This window comes from Bos taurus, chromosome 4, assembly GCF_002263795.3.
Source record: "Bos taurus isolate L1 Dominette 01449 registration number 42190680 breed Hereford chromosome 4, ARS-UCD2.0, whole genome shotgun sequence".
Classification (NCBI taxonomy): domain Eukaryota; kingdom Metazoa; phylum Chordata; class Mammalia; order Artiodactyla; family Bovidae; genus Bos; species Bos taurus.
Window position 1 is genome coordinate 30,516,785 of NC_037331.1, and position 20,466 is coordinate 30,537,250.

The following is a 20,466-nucleotide window of genomic DNA, read 5'->3' on the forward strand; positions in this document are numbered from 1 at the left end:
GCAGTGGTTCCTGAATGACGGTAGGTACGGGGGGGAAGGTGTGAAGGTCCACAGCGAAGGTGTTGTCTCAGATGTGACGGCCAGTGTGCCCAGTGCTGCAGCTGCGGACTCTGGGAGCGGAGCCAGGGTGAGCTCCAGGAGAGTATTACATGGCAGGAGATGAACAGAGACATGTTTCTGGGATTAACCTGCAGAGAGGTGATACTTGAAGCCACAGAGTGGATGAAATGGGCAGGATGAGGAAAAAGAAGAAAAAAAGGACTAATGTTCTGTTTTGTATTTATGTATAAATATATTAATATATAAACAGAAGTTTACATTTTTATTTGATTGGTGGACAGAATTATACATTGGTTTCAGGAATTCTTGAGAAACCTCTAGAGAAGAAAGCTGGTCGTAACTATGGTCCAGGAGGAAATAAAAAGTTGGTCTATTTTATTGACGACATGAATATGCCTGCAGTGGACTCGTACGGCACTGTCCAGCCCCACACTCTGATTCGACAGCATATTGATTATGGACACTGGTAAGCGATTCTGTGTTTCATTTTCTACTGAAATCTAATTATTATTACTATGGATAAAATTTTTTAAATAGAATCACCCCAGTTTCTTCCTCTTCTGAGGAGCATCTTCTGTGATACTTTTTTGGGTTTCAGTTTGCTTCCCCTTTTGCTCATCTTAAATGGAGTAGATTTTCTTTGCATCATTGGAAGAATTGGATTGAAAAGTATCTTAGAAACATAAACTCTCCAGTTAAAGCTTAAGCTCCTTAATATATTAACTCACAGTTACTTAGGAGAAGCTTGACATTTTCTGTAAGATGTAAACATCTGGTAATGTCTGGGCATCACAGTTGACAGTCCCTGATGTTAAGCAGGGGAGAGCCCCTAGTCTTGCTATGGGTATTTTTAACCAGACTAAAGTGAATCAATAAACAGCAATAATACCTATTGATTTAGCTCCACGTGTTGATACTAGCATCAAAGGAGCCACATAGTCTTCAGCTTTCCAAGCTTTAGTTTTTATCTCTCAGATAGGCTAACAAGTTCAACATCACACAGTGATTATAAAGATTAAAGAAAACAATTTATGCTGAAGTCCTTTATGAACTGCTGGGATTTGTTGTTATTTTGAACTTTGGGATTTAAGGTTCTGTTTTCTATCTTGCAGGTATGACAGACAGAAAGTGATGCTTAAAGAAATCCACAGCTGTCAATATGTTGCCTGCATGAATCCGATGGTGGGCAGTTTCACCATCAATCCTAGACTACAGGTAGGGTGTCAATACTCACATTGTTGATCTTGATTCTTAGTGCTTTTGGGGTAAAGATTAGGCTGTATGGTTCTACTGTACATTTGGTGAAGCATGGAAGCTTATTTTAATTAACAGAATTTTTAAGGCAGCTTTTGGTTTACAGAAAAATGAGCTGAAAGTACAGAGAGTTCCCATGTATTCCCTCGCACCCTGTGACTCATCTACAAACACCTTGCTTTGGTGTGCTGCCTCGATTACAATTGATGAGCCAATATTTATAAATTATTATTAAGTGAAGTGTAAAGTTGATGTCAGGGTTTGTTTTTTGTGTTACATATCCTGTGACTTTTAGCAAACGTACAATTACAGGTATCAGTTATTAAAGTATCACACAGAGTAGTTCATGTCCTAAAAATCCCCTGTGCTCCCCCTAATCAGCCCTCCCTATCCCCGAATCCCTGGCCACCATTCATCCTTTTCCTGTCTCTATAGTGTTGCCTTTTCCAGCGTGTCCTATAGTTAGAATCATATAGTATGTAGCCTCTTCAGACTGGCTTCTTTCTCTTAGCTTAAATATGCATTTAAAGTTCCTCCATGGCTTTTCATGTCTTGGTAGCTCATTTATTTTTATCACTGAATAATACTCATTGTCTGGGTGTTCCTAGTTTGTTTATCCATTTACTTATTTAAGGATGCTTTAAGCAGAAGGTATTAAGAAGAGGTGGCAAGAACACATAGAAGAACTGTACCAAAAAAGATCATAATAACCTGGAAACCACAATGGTGTGATCACTCACCTAGAGCCAGACATCCTGGAATGCAAAGTCAGCTGGGCCTTAGGAAGCATAGCTACGAACAAAGCTAGTGGAGATGATGGAATTCCAGCTGAGCTATTTCAAATTCTAAAGTGCTGCATTCAATATGCCAGCAAATTTGGAAAGCTCAGCAGTGGACACAGGAGTGGAGTAGGTCAGTTTTCATTCCAATCTCAAAGAAGGGCAATGCCAAAGAATGTTCAAACTACCGCACAATTGCACTCATTTCACATGCTAGCAAAGTAGTTCTCAAAATTCTCCAAGCTGGGTTTCAACAGTATGTGAACCGAGCGATGTACAGGATGGATTTAGAAAAGGTAGAGGAACCAGAGATCAAATTGCCAACTATTGGATCACATAAAAAGCAAGAGAGTTCCAGAAAAACATCTACTACTGCTTCATTGACTACTCTAAAACCTTTGACTCTGTGGATTACAACAAATTGTGGAAAAGAGCTAGGAAAAGCAGACCACCTTACCTGCCTCTTGAGAAACCTGTATGCAGCTCAAGAAGCAACAGTTAGAACTGGATATGGAAATACAGACTGATTCCAAATTGGGAAAGGAGTATATCAAGGCTGTATATCGTCACCCTGCTTATTTAACTTATATGCAGAGGACATCATGTGAAATACTGGACTGGATGAAGGACAAGCTGGAATCAAGATTGCTGGGAGAAATATCAATAACCTCAGATATGCAGATGACACGACCCTTATGGCAGAAAGTGAAGAGGAACTAAAGAACCTCTTGATAAAAGTGAAAGAGGAGAGTGAAAAAGCTGGCTTAAAACTCAACATTCAAAAAACTAAGATCATGGCATCTGGTCCCATCACTTCATGACAAATATATGCGGAAACAGTGGAAACAGTGACAGACTTTATTTTCTTCAAAATAAAGAGCTCCAAAATTATGGCTGCAGTGACTGCAGCCATGAAATTAAAAGATGCTTGCCTCTTGGAAGAAAAGCTATAATAAACCTAGGCAGAATATTAAAAATCAGAGACTTTACTTTTACTTTACTTTTTCGACAAATGTCCGTCTAGTCAAAGATGTAGTTTTTCCAGTAGTCATGTCTGGATGTCAGAGTTGGACCATATAAAAGGCTGAGCACTGAAGAATTGATGCTTTTAAACTGTGGTGTTGGAGAAGAATCTTGAGAGTCCCCTGGGCTACAAAGAGATCAAACCAGTCAATCCTAAAGGAGATCAGTCCTGAATACTCATTGGAAGGTCTGATGCTGAAGTTGAAGTTGGCCACCTGATGTGAAGAGTTGACTCATTGGGAAAGACCCTGATGCTGGGAAAGATTGAGGGCAAGAGGAGAAGGGGATGACAGAGGATGAGATGGTTGGATGGCATCACCAACTGGACATGAGTTTGAGCAAGCCCTGGGATATGGTGAAGGACAGGGAAGCTTAGTGTGCTCCGGGTCTTGGGGTCACAAAGAGTCAGACACGACTGAGTGAATGAACAATAGCAATGGTTGTGTCCAGATTTTGGCAATTAGGAATAAAGCTACAGTAAATACTTATGTGCAGGTTTTCTGAGTGCATGTAAGTCTTTAATAATCGCCACCACTGCCACTGTACATACAACAGTCTGTGGTTTGCTTGCTTTTGTGTAGTCAGTGGAGACTCAGCTGGGTGACTCTGCTGACCTAACCTGAGCTTGTTCACATGTTGGGCAGTTAATTGTCAGCTACTCAGGGTGGCTTTGGCTGGAGTGATTGTAATTGGGACAACACGGCTCTGTGTCATATGTCTCTCATCCTTGGGTAGGCATGTAGAATTCATTGCAAAGATAGAGCCCTAAGAGAGCTAGTGGAAACACACAAGCCTTTGACAGTGACCAGCACCCTGTTACTTCTATCTCCTTCTGTTGCCCTTATCAAGTCATATGGGCACTCTGAGAGTCAGAGTGGAAGGTACTGCCAAGTTCCATCACAGTGGGTATGGATACAGGAAGAGATGAAAAATAAAGTGCCCCTCCCTGTTTTGGTAATCTACTGGAAAGTAAAGGTGAAAGTGTTAGTTGCTCAGTCATGTCTGACTCTTTGTGACTCCATGGACAGTGACCCGCCAGGGTCCTCTGTCCATTGGATTTCCCAGGCAAGAATACTGGAATGGGTTGCCATGCCCCTCTCTAGGGGATCTTCCCAGCCCAGGGATTGAACCTGGGTCTCCTGCATTGGCAGGTGGATTCTTTACCATCTGAGCCACCAGAGAAGCCCCAATCTACTAGTACCATTACATTTTCTATTTTATGCAGCTCTCATGTTTGTTTTTGTTTTCAGAGACATTTCACAGTGTTTGCATTCAACTTCCCATCGCTGGATGCACTGAACACCATCTACAGCCAGATCCTGAGTTTCCATTTCCAGCAGCAAGCATTTGGTCCCTCAGTTCTCAGGAGTGGCCCCACTTTGATACAGGCAACAATCGCATTCCATCAGATGATGGCACATACATTTTTACCCACGGCCATTAAATTCCACTACCTCTTTAATTTGAGAGACTTGTCAAACGTCTTCCAGGTACCTCGATGACTCTGTGTTATGTGTCTTGAGTGGGGCACTGATTAAAGTAATACCAATGGGGTTCATTCATAGAACTTAGTCTAAAACTATGCTGCATCCTTGAGCATGTATTCTTTCATTTTCTGTAATCAGCTTTATGAAGTATGCAGGTTTATTAATCCCATTTTGTCAATGAAAGTAGCAATTCCCCTTAGGTTGGTAGAGACTTAGCAATAGAAGCTAAGGTAGAAATCTTGGCTCCCTATTTCATTGATTCTGAATATGATTCTGTATAAATATTTGAGTGTCTCATTTTGTGCAAGTAAAAGGGATAATTTTTTTTTAATATTTAGGTGATAACGATTTTTAAACATACATCAAGAGAAAATATAATTTCTTAAATTCCTATTTTGGTTTGGCATTGACACTTAACTCACTTATCCAGTAAAAGGACAGTGTGAATGTATATGATTTGAAAAGAAAGTTCCAAAGAGAGAATTCAAAACCTTGAAATTTTGAAAATATCCAACTTACATGGCCTATCAGTAGGGTAAAAGTAATTGAAGAATTATTTATGGCTCAAAGTTCATTTGTGACAGAAGTAGTAAACTGGTGGAATATGAAAACTTCATGAGACTTCTCAGTATTTGGTGATTTTTATTTCTTATACTTTTATAGTCCTGCTTTCTAAATCACTCCACAGCTGCCTCACAACTGTAACCACATTAGGCAAAAGCTTTTTCCAAATGCGGACCATTCCTTTTCATGTCGATCTTTCTTGCACCTGCCTGAAAGACTGTGCTCAATTAAACGGTCTTTAAAAGCAGGTTTTTGATCATAGGAGGGAAGGGAGGCCAAGAAGTGAGAGACCTCTCTGCTCACCATTCATATCCAGTCTGTTGACTAAACCCAACACCACCCAACAGTTGTTTAACCTTTTACAGCTAATTGTCTATGACTCCCTTGGTGCTGTCCCTAGAGCCCAGCACACAGTGACTCTCCCCATGAGAACTGGGTCTATATGAATCCAAAATATTGAAGAATAGTGTTGCAGGAAAGTGAGAATCAAAATGTTTTGACTACCCACAAAATGTGCATTCAGACAGTCAGCTCTGGGTCTTATATATTTCATCTGTAAAATGAATGAATTCGATTAAATGACATCACAGGATTTTAGAATAAAATATATTACTGTCCTATGACTTCCATGTTAGCTAGTTTTAGAAACTGATTTTCCTGAAGACAGTAGGTACAAGTTCTAAGATCAGATATTTAGTTCCTGGGCTGACTCTTGAAATACAGCCTTAGCTCATTCCTGGAAATGGGCATAATGGTAGTTAATTCTTTAATAGACTTCCCTGGTGGCTCAGTCGGTAAAGTGTCTGCCTGCAATGCAGGAGACCCAGGTTCGATCCCTGCGTTGGGAAGATCCCCTGGAGAAGGAAATGGCAACCCATTCTTTAATCCTTTTTATTGTGTAGTTAATTGTTTAAATGTTGCTTATCGGAGACTGCAACTACTGATATGTAATACTATTTATAACCCTTCTTGTAACTCAGTAAATTGCTAAATTCAGCATGCAGTTAAAGAATACGTTAAAGTATTATCTTGGAATGTCATCACGTTCCGAATTTTTAATTTTTTCCCTTCTTGCCTTTTAGGGGATTTTATTCACCTCTCCTGAGTGTTTAAAGTGTCCAAATGATTTAATACGCCTGTGGCTTCATGAATCTTCTCGTGTTTATGGAGACAAACTGATAGACACAAAGGACTGTGATTTGTTTCATAAAAAACTGCTGGAAACTGCTAATAAATACTTTGAAGTAAGCAGATGAATTCCAAAGGTCACTATGTGCTCTGGCATATTGGCTTTTGGGCAGAAATGGGATAAGGATGTGAATGAATTGTATATATGATTCCCTTGCTGAAACAGCTGTGATTCCAGATCTCTACAGGGGAAGATGACATCCACCCATGGGTTGATTTACAGGCTTTTCCCTGGACCGGTCACTCTGCCTCCAGATGAATCATTTCTGGAGATTGACATGACCGTATTTTTCACTTCCTCCTCCTGCAGGGTGTAGCTAGCCATGTGCTGCTTCAGCAGCCCCTCATCTATTGCCATTTTGCTAAGGGCAGCCAAGACCCGTGCTACATGCCGGTGAAGGACTGGGAGGTACTGAAGACGTTTCTGACGGAAGCACTGGATGACTACAATGAACTCAATGCCGCCATGCACCTCGTTTTATTTGAAGACGCCATGCAACATGTGTGAGTTGATGGGCTGTGATGCTTTTGCACAAAGTAAAAATGGCTGAGTGTCCACAGTTGCTGTTATTCAGTAGATCTTACTGAACACTCTGAACTATCGGTTGTTTTTTTTTGTTTGTTTGTCTGTCTTCTGGGATTTTTTTGAACTATCAGTTCCTGTTTGCCATACAGTATAAAACTAAGTTTCTCCATGAAATTTATATAATATTGAAACCCAACGTTACCTCAAAAAATGAAAAGAAAAACTTGATTGAGAACACAAGATAAAAAAGCCAAGACACAGCCCTCTTCTAGGATATAAATATGTCACATACCTGTAAGTGCAGCCACTTACCATGTCATAAGCAAAAGGCAACTTGTAGAAGACCTCAAGAATGTACATGAGTAGGAAGGAAATTGAATTCTGTGCTAGAGGAAATTGATAATCTGAGTTAGGTAAGAAAATTATCTTTTGCAAAAAGTCATTCCAATCCCCTTAGCTTCTGTAACTATAAGTGTATGGGCCTGATTCAGAGAAGGTCACTAAGCTTGCATTCAACAAATTACAAGAATGTCAAACACAGTTCTTTGTATAATAGATAATTTTTATATAAATGGATATATAAATGATAATAGGTTTAGGTGTCATGGATCCGTTAAAAGACTATTAAGTGTCTATATGAATTATGTCACAATAATGTCTTACATAGGTATACTATTTTTTGAAGTGCCATGAGAACCATAATTTCATGTTCTTTCACTTGTACCTCTGTTAGGGAAGAGTATGAAGAAAGAGGAAGGTAAGTGACTTGTTCAAAGTTAAAGTTCATAAGTGGCAGAGACAGGACAGACTCACGCTGATTTGCCTTGGTTAAGAATATTTACTGGGTGCCAAATGAGTGCCAAACAGGAGCACTGCCAGCCTATCAGTGTGTGTGTATCTGTCACTCAGTTGTGTCTGACTCTGTGACCCCATGGACTGTAGCTCGCCAGGCTCCTCTGTCCATGGGATTCTCCAGGCAAGAATGCTGGAGTAGGTTGCCATAGCCTTAGGGAAGAATATGAAGAAAGAGGAAGGTAAGTGACTTGTTCAAAATCTTAAAAATTTGTAAGTGGCAGAGACAGGATGGACTCGAGCTAATTTTCCTTGGTTAAGAATGTTCATTGAGTGCCTACTGAGTATCAAACAGTAACATTGCCAGCCTATTCAGTACTTACGTGCAAGTTAAGGAAGAAAAAAGGGAAGGGCATGTTTTCTGGGCAGAAAACTAGAAGAAGGCCCCTTCCCTGATGTAGTATGACTGAACAGGCTCTCACCTCCTAGCTTGGGTGCCTTTGCCGTGCACAGGTTGTGCGACCGTCCGTGACATCTGCTGTCAGACATTGCCCAAGTACTGGGGAGACAGCAGCAAGCAAGATAATCCAGTTATTTCTCTAATTGAGCTCATGTTTTAGTGATCCCATGGGAAGTTTATAAGGATATGAACAAATAAGCAAGTGAGGAACATGGCAGAAAGTGATACGTCCTGCTGAGGAATAAAATCTATTGATCCTGAGCAATAAACATGTGAATTCCCAAAGAGGGACTGGCTGTCTCTGTGAGGAGGTGGCATTTAAGGTGAGACTGAAATGATATGCAGGAGCTCAGCATGGAAAGATCTGGAGGAAGAACGCTTTAGGTGTGGGCAGATTTCATGTGGCCCCATGAATGTCCAAAAGCAAAAAGAGGGTCATGTGGCTGCAGCATGGAGAAGCAGGGAGAGGGGCGTGTGGCAAGGTGGGGAGGTGGACACAGGCCTCATGAGTACAGGTGTTTTCTTGTAACCAGAGGAAAGGGGGGTTCTTTCTTTCTAAGTGCAGTGAGAAGTTCCGGGTCAGAGCTTAGCATGGGAATGACAGGGTCGGTTGAGTAGTCTAAACAGCTGGCCATTGCTGCTGCTGTGTGGGAAGCCGATGGCATCTTCCTTTCCTGTCCTGCTTCCCCATAACTGTAATTTCTCACTGGCTCTACTGATGTGCTGGAGCTGCTCTGAGAAAATGCTGCAAACTGGGAAGTTTAGAGAAACAGATATTTATTGTCTCACAGTTCGGAAGGCAAGAAGTCTGAAATTGAGATGTCAGAAGGCCATGCCCCCTCAGAGGTGCTGGGGAGAGTCTGCTCCAGAATTCTTTCCTTGCTTCTGGAAGTTCCTTGTCTTGTGACAGCCAGAGTTCAGTCATCATGTGACTTTTTCCCTTTGTGTGTGTCTGTATCCAAATTTCTCCTTTTTATAAGGATACTGGTCATATTGGATATACCGTACTCCCCTATGACCTTATTGTAACCAATGTATTCAATCACTCTATTTCCTAAGTCTATATTTTCAGGTACTGATGGTTAGGGCTTCAGTATAACCCACTCCAGTGTTCTTGCCTGGAGAATCCCAGGGACAGAGGAGCCTAATGGGCTGCCGTCTGTGGGGTCGCACAGAGTCGGACACGACTGAAGCGACTTAGCAGTAGCAGCAGCAGCAGCAGCAGCATATGCATTTGGGGGAATGCCACTCAGTTAATAATGCTGGCTTTTCTAACAAGTGATATTTGGGCAAAGATTAAAGTAATGAAATAAGTCAAAAGAGAAGGAAGTATGTGAGAAAAGCAATTCAAACAGACCCAAGAAATGTGGAGAATTCGATTTTTAGAAGAGTTACTCCTTAAAATGTTGAGCCCAAGTGCCTAAGAAAAACTTGGGAGGCTTCCCTATCATCATTTATTACAAGCTTCCTACATATTGATTGTTTTATGGATCCCTTTGCAGTGACAGTCCTCTGATTAGCAGACAGAGGACGCTTCCGTTAGAATCTCTGAGCATGGTGATAAGTGAGTTATTAGTAATGCTGTTTCTGGTTGGATTCATGTACGCTGGCCGTCTGTCATGGCTCGTGTGGAAGAGATGTCTTGTTGGCACTGAGGAGTTGTCCCCTGTAATCCTTCAACACAGAGTTCTCAGTGACCTGAAAGGAAAAGCTGCTGCTTTGATTAGGGATTATGAGCTAGAAACTGACTTACTGCACATCAGAGATGATTTCAGTGTGCCCTTGAACATTGTAGAAAGAGACTTTGCCACTTACAGACTGTCGATGCAGACCTCAAAGCACACATTATTGAAATGAAAACCCTGCCTTGTAAGTTGGGGTTTCACTCGTGTTAGAGTAATCTCACAGCTTTGCCAAGGTGGTTTTGTCGTGTGGTCATGTGAAGTAAAATTTAATGAGGTGGCTGAGCTTGGAAAAATAACCTGTCTTTTCAGTTATTGAAGGTTTTCAGGAAATGATCGTGCGTGCTGGTCCTACTATAAGTGATCCCAACTTAATTCTTTTAAAAAGTACTCTTTAAAAAAAATGTGTTAAAGGTTGTTTGGATTGTTCAGAGCTTAAATTCATGTCAGGAAAGCAACTGAGAGAAAATACAGCAGTCTTTTCAAAACTTTTTTTGCATTTGGGTTTCCATATGCTTATATTGGGGGCTTCCCTGGTGGCTCAGCAGTAAGGAGCCCACCTGCAATGCAGGAGATTAGGTCCCATCCCTGAGTTTGGAAGATCCCCTTGAGGAGGGCATGGCAACCCACTCTAGTATTCTTGCCTAGAGAATCCTGTGGACAGAGAAGCCTGATAGGCTACAGTCCATGGGGTTGCAAAGAGCTGGACACAACTGAAGCAACTGGACACATGCTTACGTTGATCACATTAAAGCCAACTTATTCCTAACGGTAAGATGTAGCAATAATATCAATAGGATAAGCATTCAGAACCTCTTTGATAATACAGGAAAAGGGATTAGTTGACTTTGCTGGAGATTTACCTCTTGGAGTCTAACACTTTCCGAGAATGTTTTAGACTGTTCAAGGTATGAGGAAAGCTTTCATGCAAGGGACATAAGGATCATGTAAAAAAGGCAAGTGTTTAAAATGCATGAAGTAAATCGCATGTGAGGTGTTTGTTGGTCTAAACAAATCTGTGCTTCCCAAACTAATTCTATAGCAAAGTTTCTGGCCCAAAGACATTTTCCCTTTGATATCCTTATACGTGGATACTGATGTGCCATTAGGATCTTTCTTGCTAATCAGGAAAACGTGGTGCTTTGATGTAAGTCCTTGTATTCATTTTCTGCCTTCTTTTGGGGGAGAGTAACACAGCAGTGGGAGTCCAGATGTCATTGGCCAGGATGGTTTGTTGGGCAAGTGATAAGGGGGCAGATGCAGGCAGCATCTTTTTGTTTGGGAAACAGAAGAACAAGGACTGAAAGTCTGAAATACAAATCGGAGTTTAGTATCTAAATATCTGAAAAATGAAACCGCATAGCCCTGAGGCTCATTGGATGTCATCTGTTGGGGGTGTTTTCTCTCCGCAGGTGTCGCATCAGCCGCATCCTGCAGTCCCCTCAGGGTTATGCGCTCTTGATCGGAGTGGGCGGCAGTGGCAAGCAGAGCCTGTCCCGCCTGGCAGCTTACGTTTGCAGCCTCGAGGTCTTCCAGATCACTCTGACCCAAGGCTTTGGGATCCAGGAACTTCGGGTAAGTCTAGTGATGGGCGGCCCCGTGCTCCTTCTGCCCCAGGATAAAGGTGCTCCAGTCAGGCATGGAGGCGGGTAAGCTCTTCAGAGGATTTTGTTGGCTGTTTCTCCTTCAGGGACTTCCCTGGTAGCTCAGACAAAGAAACTGCCTGCAGTGCAGGAGACCTTGGTTTGATCCCTGGGTCCGGAAGATCCTCTGGAGGAGGAAATGGCAGCCCACTCCAGTATTCTTGCCTGGAGAATCCCCATGGACAAAGAAGCCTGATGGCTACAGTCCATAGGGTCGCAAAGAGTCAAACATGAATGAGGAACTAACACTTAAACTTTCTCCTTCATTGTCGAATTAATAATAGTAAACTGCTACCAACATTTGTATGTGTATAAGCCTATAAGCCTGTCAGATTTGCTCAGAAAACATTTTATTAAATACAAACATGTTTTTCTTTTGTGCTGACCATACCTGAAAATCAGCAGTATTCATACACCAATACAATGCAGGGAGGGGGAGATCCTTTTTTTTTCTTTAACAAGTGCATAGAGATTTTTTCCGCTTTGTATCAGATTGTGAAAATATGATGAGAGTACAGTCGAGAAACACTGACATGTTTTTTAAAATTTTGCTTTTGAATCACAATAGTAGTTACAAAATAGTACTTAGAGTTTGTGGCAAGTGCTATTTTAAAGCAAACAACAAACCACTTGCTTTCAATATTACTAAATAAAACTAGTAAACTCTAAGTCACCAAACAATGAAGTAGATAGTTGTTAAAAGGAGCCAAAAACTTCTTTTCGCTGCATTGCTTAACAAAATCATTACTGAATTCACTTTTGCTTGAATAGAAGGGAGTTGTTTGTCAGGAGCCTGTTTGCATCTTGGGCTCCGTGAAGCCATAAACATGACAGTCATCATTATGTGCCAGAAATGGAGCCGATGTCAGAATGTTTGCCCCCATAAGAAGAGAGTCACCGAGAGGAAAGAACGTATAAACGGGGAAAGGACGGCGCCGGCCCTCCCGCTGTAGCGCCTCGGTTCTGCCCACCCCTCGCCGACAGCACACGAGCATGTTAGCACAGTGTGAGTGATGGCCTCTGCTTCTTACAGGTAGACCTTGCCAATCTGTACATCAGAGCCGGAGCCAAGAACATGCCCACCGCGTTCCTGCTGACAGATGCCCAGGTTCTAGATGAGAGCTTTCTCGTGCTGATTAATGACTTGCTGGCATCAGGTGATTAAACCAACACATTCCATGAAAGATCTTCCCCAAAGACAAATGATCTGTGGTTTCAGTGAACTTTAAATAGAGATAATTTGTCTTTGAGATGTTTGTCGGGGCATTCTTTGGGGAGAAACGTATAAACCTGACTAATTTGAAGTGTATCGCTTTCTTAGTCTGCTTACGATGTAAAAGGCCTTGCAGAGGCCTTCAGTGAAGTAAATGTTATTCCTGCCTGTGCAAGTTTAGTGGGTGGGTTTGTCATAGCTTGTTGTCACTGTGTTGTGTCTTATAAAAAAAAAAAAATTGCATTTCTGGTTTCAAACTCTATCATTAAAGCTGAACTTTGTATTAGAAAGCATTTTAAGTCATATCTAAAATATGAATTATAGCAGTCTTTTAATAACTCTACTCATTCCTTTGGGGGCAGGGGAGATTCCTGATCTGTTCAGTGATGAAGATGTAGACAAGATAATTTCTGGAGTTCGTGATGAAGTTCGTGGTCTGGGCATGGTGGACTCCAGAGAAAACTGTTGGAAATTCTTTTTGTTCCGGGTGCGACGACAACTCAAAGTAAGAAGCACTTGCTTTCCTTGCATTTAGTTAAAAGTGCTGTTTCAACTCTGATATGGTTCTGTTTGGGAATTCACATGACAAGTTTGAATTCCACTCATACATTTTGTAAGGACATCCAGTCATTTGGTGTAAAAGGCCATTTGCATATTTTCTCGAGTGTCTGGAGGGCACCTTCTTCAAGTTTCCTTTGATGCTGGTTCCCTACAAGGCCTTGTTCTAAGCAGGTTGAGCACCCGAGTGAGCTGGACATGGTGTCTATCCTTGAAGAGCTTATGCTGTTACAGGAAACGAGACGTCACCAATAAGTGTCGCCATGCTGATCCCAGAGGAGTTCGGCATCCTTTCCAAGGGCAGCAGGCCTCCTGGAGAAGGTGGCGTGCTGTGTGTCAGGTGTGGCTTGGAATTCCTGGGGATGCGCTGGGTTGGGGAAGAGCTTTCAGGGAGAGGAAATAGCATTTGGAAGAGTTAAGAGTGGACTGCATGGTACATATTTGGAGGCACCACAAATAGGACTAAATCAGGTGTCCCCAGCCTCCAGGATCTAATGCCTGATGATCTGAGGTGAACTGATGTAATAATAATGGGGAAAAAGAACACAGTGAATGTAATGCACTTGAATCATCCTGAAACCATCCTCCACTCCCTGGCCCATTGAAAAATTGTCTTCCACAAAACCAGTCCCCGGTGGCAAAAGGATTGGGAAGTACCGCTCTAAATGACTGGGACATAGAGTTCTTATTGGAAGAAACAGGTGGATCGGGCTGGGAAAGTTAATTGGGGTGAGGAAAGGGTGGGGCTTCCCTCATAGCTCGGTTGATACAGAATCCACTTGCAATGCAGGAGACCTGGGTTCAATTCCTGAGTCCAGAAGATCCCCTGGGGAAGGAAATGGCAACCCACTCCAGTATCCTTGCCTGGAGAATCCCATGGACAGAGGAGCCTGGCAGGTTACAGTCCATGGCATCACAGAAGTCAGACATGACTTAGTGACTAAACCACAAGTGTTTTGTAAATCATTACAGGAGCAGAGGAGGAGTTTGAGTTGAGGAAGTGATACTATATTAGTACTTCAGGGCAAGTAGCTGAGGCTTGTCACTCAGATGATCTGAGATTCAATCCAGAGACAACTCCATGCCATAGTGTAGGCACAAGGATATAATGTAACCAAGTAACAGCAGCAGGAAGGATGAAGTATTAGAACAAGAAACCTCACCACACTCATGGCAGAAAGCCAATTGAAAATACTAGTATGGAAAATTTGGAGAAGGCAATGGCACCCCACTCCAGTACTGTTGCCTGGAAAATCCCATAGATGGAGGAGCCTGGTAGGCTGCAGTCCATGGGGTCACTAAGAGTCAGACACGACTGAGTGACTTCACTTTCACTTTCCACTTTCATGCATTGGAGAAGGAAATGGCAGCCCACTCCAGTGTTCTTGTCTGGAGAATCCCATGGACGGAGAAGCTGGTAGCCTGCAGTCCATGGGGTCACACAGAGTTGGACACGACTGAAGCGACTTAGCAGCAGCAGCAGCAGCAGTATGGAAAATTCAGCCTTAGATAGCATATTGAAAAGCAGAGACATTACTTTGCCAACAAAGGTCCGTCTAGTCAAGGCTATGGTTTTCCAGTAGTCATGTGTGGATGTGAGAGTTGGACTGTGAAGAAGAGCGCTGAAGAATTGATGCTTTTGAACTGTGGTGTTGGAGAAGACTCTTGAGAGTCCGTTGGACTGCAAGGAGATCCAACCAGTCCATTCTGAAGGAGATCAGCCCTGGGATTTCTTTGGAAGGAATGATGCTGAAGCTGAAACTCCAGTACTTTGGCCACCTCATGCGAAGAGTTGACTCATTGGAAAAGACTCTGATGCTGGGAGGGATTGGGGGCAGGAGGAGAAGGGGACAACAGAGGATGAGATGGCTGGATGGCATCACTGACTCGATGGACGTGAGTCTGAGTGAACTCCGGGAGTTTGTGATGGACAGGGAGGCCTGGCGTGCTGTGATTCATGGGGTTGCAAAGAGTCAGACACGACTGAGCGACTGAACTGAACTGAACTGAAATAATATTTACTAACCAAGAAAAGTTATTTCTTTGCTCGTCCTTCTAGTATTCTTTGCTACTCCTTCTAGTACTCGTGACCTCTTTGCCACTCCTGTAAAGCCTGGAGTACACAGGAAGAAGGGGGATTAGCTGTGAATATGCCTCTGCCTGGAGGGCTGCCCTGGTGGCTCAGATAATAAAGAATCCGCCTGCAATTCAGGAGACCCCAGTTCAATCCCTAGGTCAGGAAGATCCCCAGGAGAAGGGAGTGACAATTCACTCTAGTATTCTTGCCAGGAAAATCCCATTAACAGAGAGGCCTGGTGGGCTACAGTCCATGGGGTTGCAAAGAGTCAGACACAGCTGAGGGACTGACACTGTGGAGGTTCAGGTATAGAGTAGCTGTGATTCTTCTCTACCCTCCTGTTTCAGATTCTACATTGTTCTTACTGAGCATTTCTGGTCTGAGGTTAGAAATCAGAATTTAAGTTTTGGATGCCCAGAGGGTTTTCTGCCCATCAGAAGTGTGACTAAGCATATGTTGGCCAGATTGTAACAAGGCTGGAGATTTCTCCCTGTTCCGTTGTGGTATAGTTGGGTCACATTTTCTTTGTGAAATGGGAAAACGAGTACAACAATGGAATTTGAGATAGTAATGTAATTAATCGGACTTCCCAGGTGGCGCTAGCGGTGAAGTACCCGCCTGCCAGTAAGAGACACAGGTTCAATCCCTGGGTGGGAAGGTCAGCAGCAACCCAAGTCTGTTGTTCAGAGCAGCAGAATCAGCATCACCTAGGAACTTTTCAAAAGTACACATTCTCCAGCCCCACCCCAGAACTCTTGAAATGGAAACTCTGGATAGGACCCAGAAATCTATGTTTCCACAAACCCTCCAGGTGATTCTGAAGCATGCTGAAATTTGATACCCATTGTTACAAATAACACTAGAATGAGCATCCTTTACAGACGTCTTATACACGTAACTTTGCTTGCTTTTGTAGGATAAATTCTTAGAAGGGAAATTACTGAGTTCAATAGTTACACCTCGTAGTGGTTTTTAAATCATGCCTGCAAATTCTTTGATGTTCTTCTCATTCTCAGGTGGGATCTAGGCCCCTCTTGTTGGCTCTGAGTGAGCTTATCCCTGCTTCAGCTAACAGAGTAGGGTATGGAGCAGCACAAGGATGCTGAGTAACCCCTGAGGCTGGGTCATAAAGGACCCACTTTTCCATTGAATTTCACATGGTTTTGTTTATGAGTTCTATGTATACTTATCGATTAGGTTTATATACGGGTGACAGATATTTTCCCTGTTCTATTATTTGTCTTCTAAATATATATATATTTAAAAGACGAGTGTGTGTGTGTGTGTGTGTGTGTGTGTGTATGTTTGTGAGTGAAAGTGAAAGCCACTCATTCGTGTCCGACTCTTAGCGACCCCATAGACTATACAGTCCATGGAATTCTCCAGGCCAGAATACTGGAGTGGGTAGCCTTTCCATTCTTCAGGGCATCTTCCCAACCCAGGAATCAAACCCAGGTCTCCCACATTGCAGGTGGATTCTTTACCACCTGAGCCACAAGGAAAGCCTGAGAATACTGGATTGGGTAGCCTATCCCTTCTCCACAGATCGTCCCGTCCCAGGAATCAAAGCACAGTTTCCTGCATTGTAAGTGGATTCCTTACCAACTGAGCTATCAGGGAAGCCCTATATATGTGGTAGATCTCTGTTGGTTTGTTTATAACTCTGAAAAGTTTTTTAAAGTTTTTACAGTAGACTGATCAGTGTTTGCCTTTGTGGATTTGGGGTTTCTTACATATTTAGGAAAGTATTTTTTTCTGTCAGATTTTAAAACTTGTCACTGGAAGCAGTTAGAACTCATTTGGGCTTACAAATGAAGAGAACCTCCAAGAATAGTTCCGGAAAGCCTCTTCCCACATCAGAGTCCAGACTAGCTCAGTAAGCCCTTTACACGCCCATGCTTTCCTGCCCTTCTTTCCCGCCAGCACCCATCCTGATGCCTCCTGCCTCACGGCCACATGACAAGTGCAGCGAGGTCTGTATTTCCGGCAGAAGAAAGAGAGGCACAGGAGACTTGGGTTCTCTGAATCAGGAATCCAAAGCTCCCCCAAATCCCTAAGCTGACATCTTACTGATCATAAGTGTGTCCCTTGTCAGCTCCACCTATGAGGGAGTATGTGGAGGTGCATATTTGATCTTGTCACGAGGGCTTTATGGATAAAATTGGACATTGGTTTAGAATAGCAGCAGCAGCAGCCATTCTGGGGTCTGCATGCTTTCATGGTCTACGGTTAAAACTGTGCCACAGCTGGAATACATGTATTGTTATATGTGACACAGCGTGAGCTGAGAGGTTTCAGGGTAATTTTTTTCCCCCAAAAAATATGTTCTTATCTTACTAATTTAAAGTACCACTTTTATTTTGTGCCAGATTGTATATGAACTGGGTCTATTTCCAAATCCTCTATTCCATTTTCTTGATACTACTGCTGATTCTAGCTTTGTGCTGTGTGAGTTATGAAACCCTCATTATACTTGTTTTTTATCTAGTGTCTCATTGCACTTATCTAGTTTTTCTTTGTTGCCCTTAGATATTTTTATGTTTTGTTAAACAGCAGAATCATTTTGTCAAATTCTAAGCACATTCCATTTAAATTTTGGCTGAAATCATGCCAACAACTTTTTAAATATATTTTAGAGAGAATTTAATCTTCATGATAAATAGTCATTTATTCCTTTTGTAGAAGGCCTGTTTCCTTCCTAAAGCTTCCTAATGGTGTATTGTTTTTATATAGGAGAGCTGTCGATTTTTAATTTTGTAGTCAGCTACCTTACTGCCTCTCTGATGGTTTCTGTTGGTTGGCTGATATATAGCCTGAAGATGATGATAGTTTGTCTTGCCTAATCTTTTATTTATCCATTCTCCTCCCACATTGTATCAAATCGACAGAAGAAAGTGTTTCTGTTGTTCCACTGTTACATTTTGTGTTGGCTTTTGACTCAGGGTGTGTCTTCTTAAGGAAGTATCTGCCTATTGAATTCTTTTGCAGCATCTTTTGAGATAATGATAGGGTTCTCCTTGAACTTAGTAAGATTCATGTAGTTCAGAGACAGTAGGGAAGTTCTGCATTTTCATACTGTTAGGTCCATCAGGACTTGGCTTTGTATTTCCTGTGACTCTGTGCTTCAGCAGGCCTCACTAGAATTGAGACCGTGTTTATGTTTACCTCTGTTCTTGTCTAAGCCTTTTCATCATCACCTTTCTCAGGATGCACCTTGGTACTAGCTAGAATTTATTTTGGAGTTAGATACGGATCATTTTTCCTTGTTGTCACAGGATTACTAATTGGATAATTTATCTCTTCCCTATGAAAATGAGTAGCAGAGTTTTTTAGTTTTTTAAATGCTAAGGAGGAATAAGATCTCTGCCTTGAATATTTCACATCCTTCTTGGCCTTGTCACTTAGTTTGCTACCTCCTGAGAAAGGTTTGTGGTCAGTGCCTTAACCTGAGGGAGAAACAATGTAGTGAAGAAACAGGTCACCTTTCATCTAGAAAACCACAGCTTCCTTCTCTTCATCCCTGTGTACTACCCTCAGATCCTTGGAATTTTTTTTAAGAATAATGGATTTCTCTGTGTCAGTGTCATATTAAGTATATTGTGATATTCAGCAGCATGTGCTAAAGACTCAGAATTTCTGATGAGGTGATTATTTCCTTTGCGTATGTTCCTTGCTGGGCAACACAAGAAGCTGGATGTGCAGCAAGGGCTGGTGAGCACGCCTGGCAGGTCAGGCTAAACGACGTGATGTTGCCAGCCCATTGCCCGTGTTCACCACCGCAAGTCACTTCCTATTCACAATGCAGGGGCAGTGAGAACCTGTTGGCATGTGAAACATGACCTCTGACTCCCGCAGGGCAGTGCCCGTTAATGATGACCGGATGTGTGTTCCTGGATGGGCTGAAGCAAACCAGTGAATCAATGTTAGATGCCCCTCTCCTTCACATTTGTGTATATGCGTCTTTTCCCATGTAATTCTCATCTTACACCTGGAGTGGAGTACGCTCATTCTCTTCTGCTAACTTTGCTGCTGCTGCTGCTAAGTTGCTTCAGTCGTGTCCGACTCTGTGCGACCCCATAGACAGCAGCCCACCAGGCTCCCCCGTCCCTGGGATTCTCAAGGCAAGAATACTGGAGTGGGTTGCCATTTTAGTTAACGTGAAAACTCGTCTTTCTTGTCTTCCTTCCTGGCTATCTGATGGCATGGGGAAAAGAACACTTGGTGTATGTAGCTGCCCCTGATTCTTTCACAAGATTTTGGGTATCTGTTCAGTTATTCACTGTCTATGGGGGTGTGTGTGTAGTTTTTACTTTCTCCATATGGTTTTGTATTTTTAAATTATATATATACTTCCCCGGTACATGTGTGTGTGTGTGTGTGTATGCATATAAATATAAATATATATATATATATACACACACACACACATACACACACACACACACACGTTATGTTGTTACATATACTACCCTGGTGGCTCAGTGGTAAAGAACCTACTGCAATGCAGGAGATGTGGGTTCGATCCCTGGGTCAGGAAGATCCCCTGGAGCCTGGAGAAGGAACTGGCAACCCATTCCAGTACTCTTGCCTAGGGAATCCCATGGACAGAGGAACCTGGTGGGCTGTCATCCATGGGGTCACAGAGAGTCAGACACAACTTGGTGAGTAAACAAAGACAAATATATGTTATGTATATGTGTGTATACATGCATGTATATAGAGAGAAGAGATTCATTTTTTATAAGAAGCATATGTTCGTTATAAAGAATTTTTAAAAAATACAGAACCATATGAAGAAAATAAAAACTATGCTTAGTTATATTATCTAGAGATAATGACTGAAAACCTATTGGTTTATTTTCTTCCAACTTTCTATGTATATAGACACACATACAAAGCATTTATTCAGAACTAATTCTTTTTTTCACATCTCTATTTTCTCTACCTCCCTCTTTGTCATTTTGTTTCAAAATCTCCCACAGGGAAAAAAATATCAAATGATTCTAAGAATTTGGCATATGGGGTGAACTATTTAACTCGAATGCACTTTATTTTCAATAACTGTTTGAACCCTTTATCCAATTATACCCTTTGCCAATTCCCTCTTGGTTTGTTAGAATTTTAATTGATTTATGGGAGCTCTTTATATAATGTAGTGTT

General features: G+C 42.1%; 1 protein-coding gene and 1 non-coding gene across 2 annotated transcripts in view; both read left to right on the forward strand.

The window, feature by feature from the left end:
• The window catches only part of DNAH11 (dynein axonemal heavy chain 11), a 369,205-nt gene that overhangs the window by 192,320 nt on the left and 156,419 nt on the right, over window positions 1–20,466 (forward strand). Inside the window, 8 exon segments of the mRNA XM_059885820.1 lie at window positions 361–526; window positions 1,173–1,275; window positions 4,367–4,606; window positions 6,250–6,411; window positions 6,666–6,859; window positions 11,228–11,390; window positions 12,492–12,615; window positions 13,034–13,176. Coding sequence (XP_059741803.1) covers window positions 361–526; window positions 1,173–1,275; window positions 4,367–4,606; window positions 6,250–6,411; window positions 6,666–6,859; window positions 11,228–11,390; window positions 12,492–12,615; window positions 13,034–13,176 — 1,295 coding nt within the window.
• TRNAC-GCA (transfer RNA cysteine (anticodon GCA)) lies at window positions 5,944–6,015 on the forward strand. Its single transcript has one exon. It is a non-coding gene; the product is annotated as a tRNA-Cys (tRNA).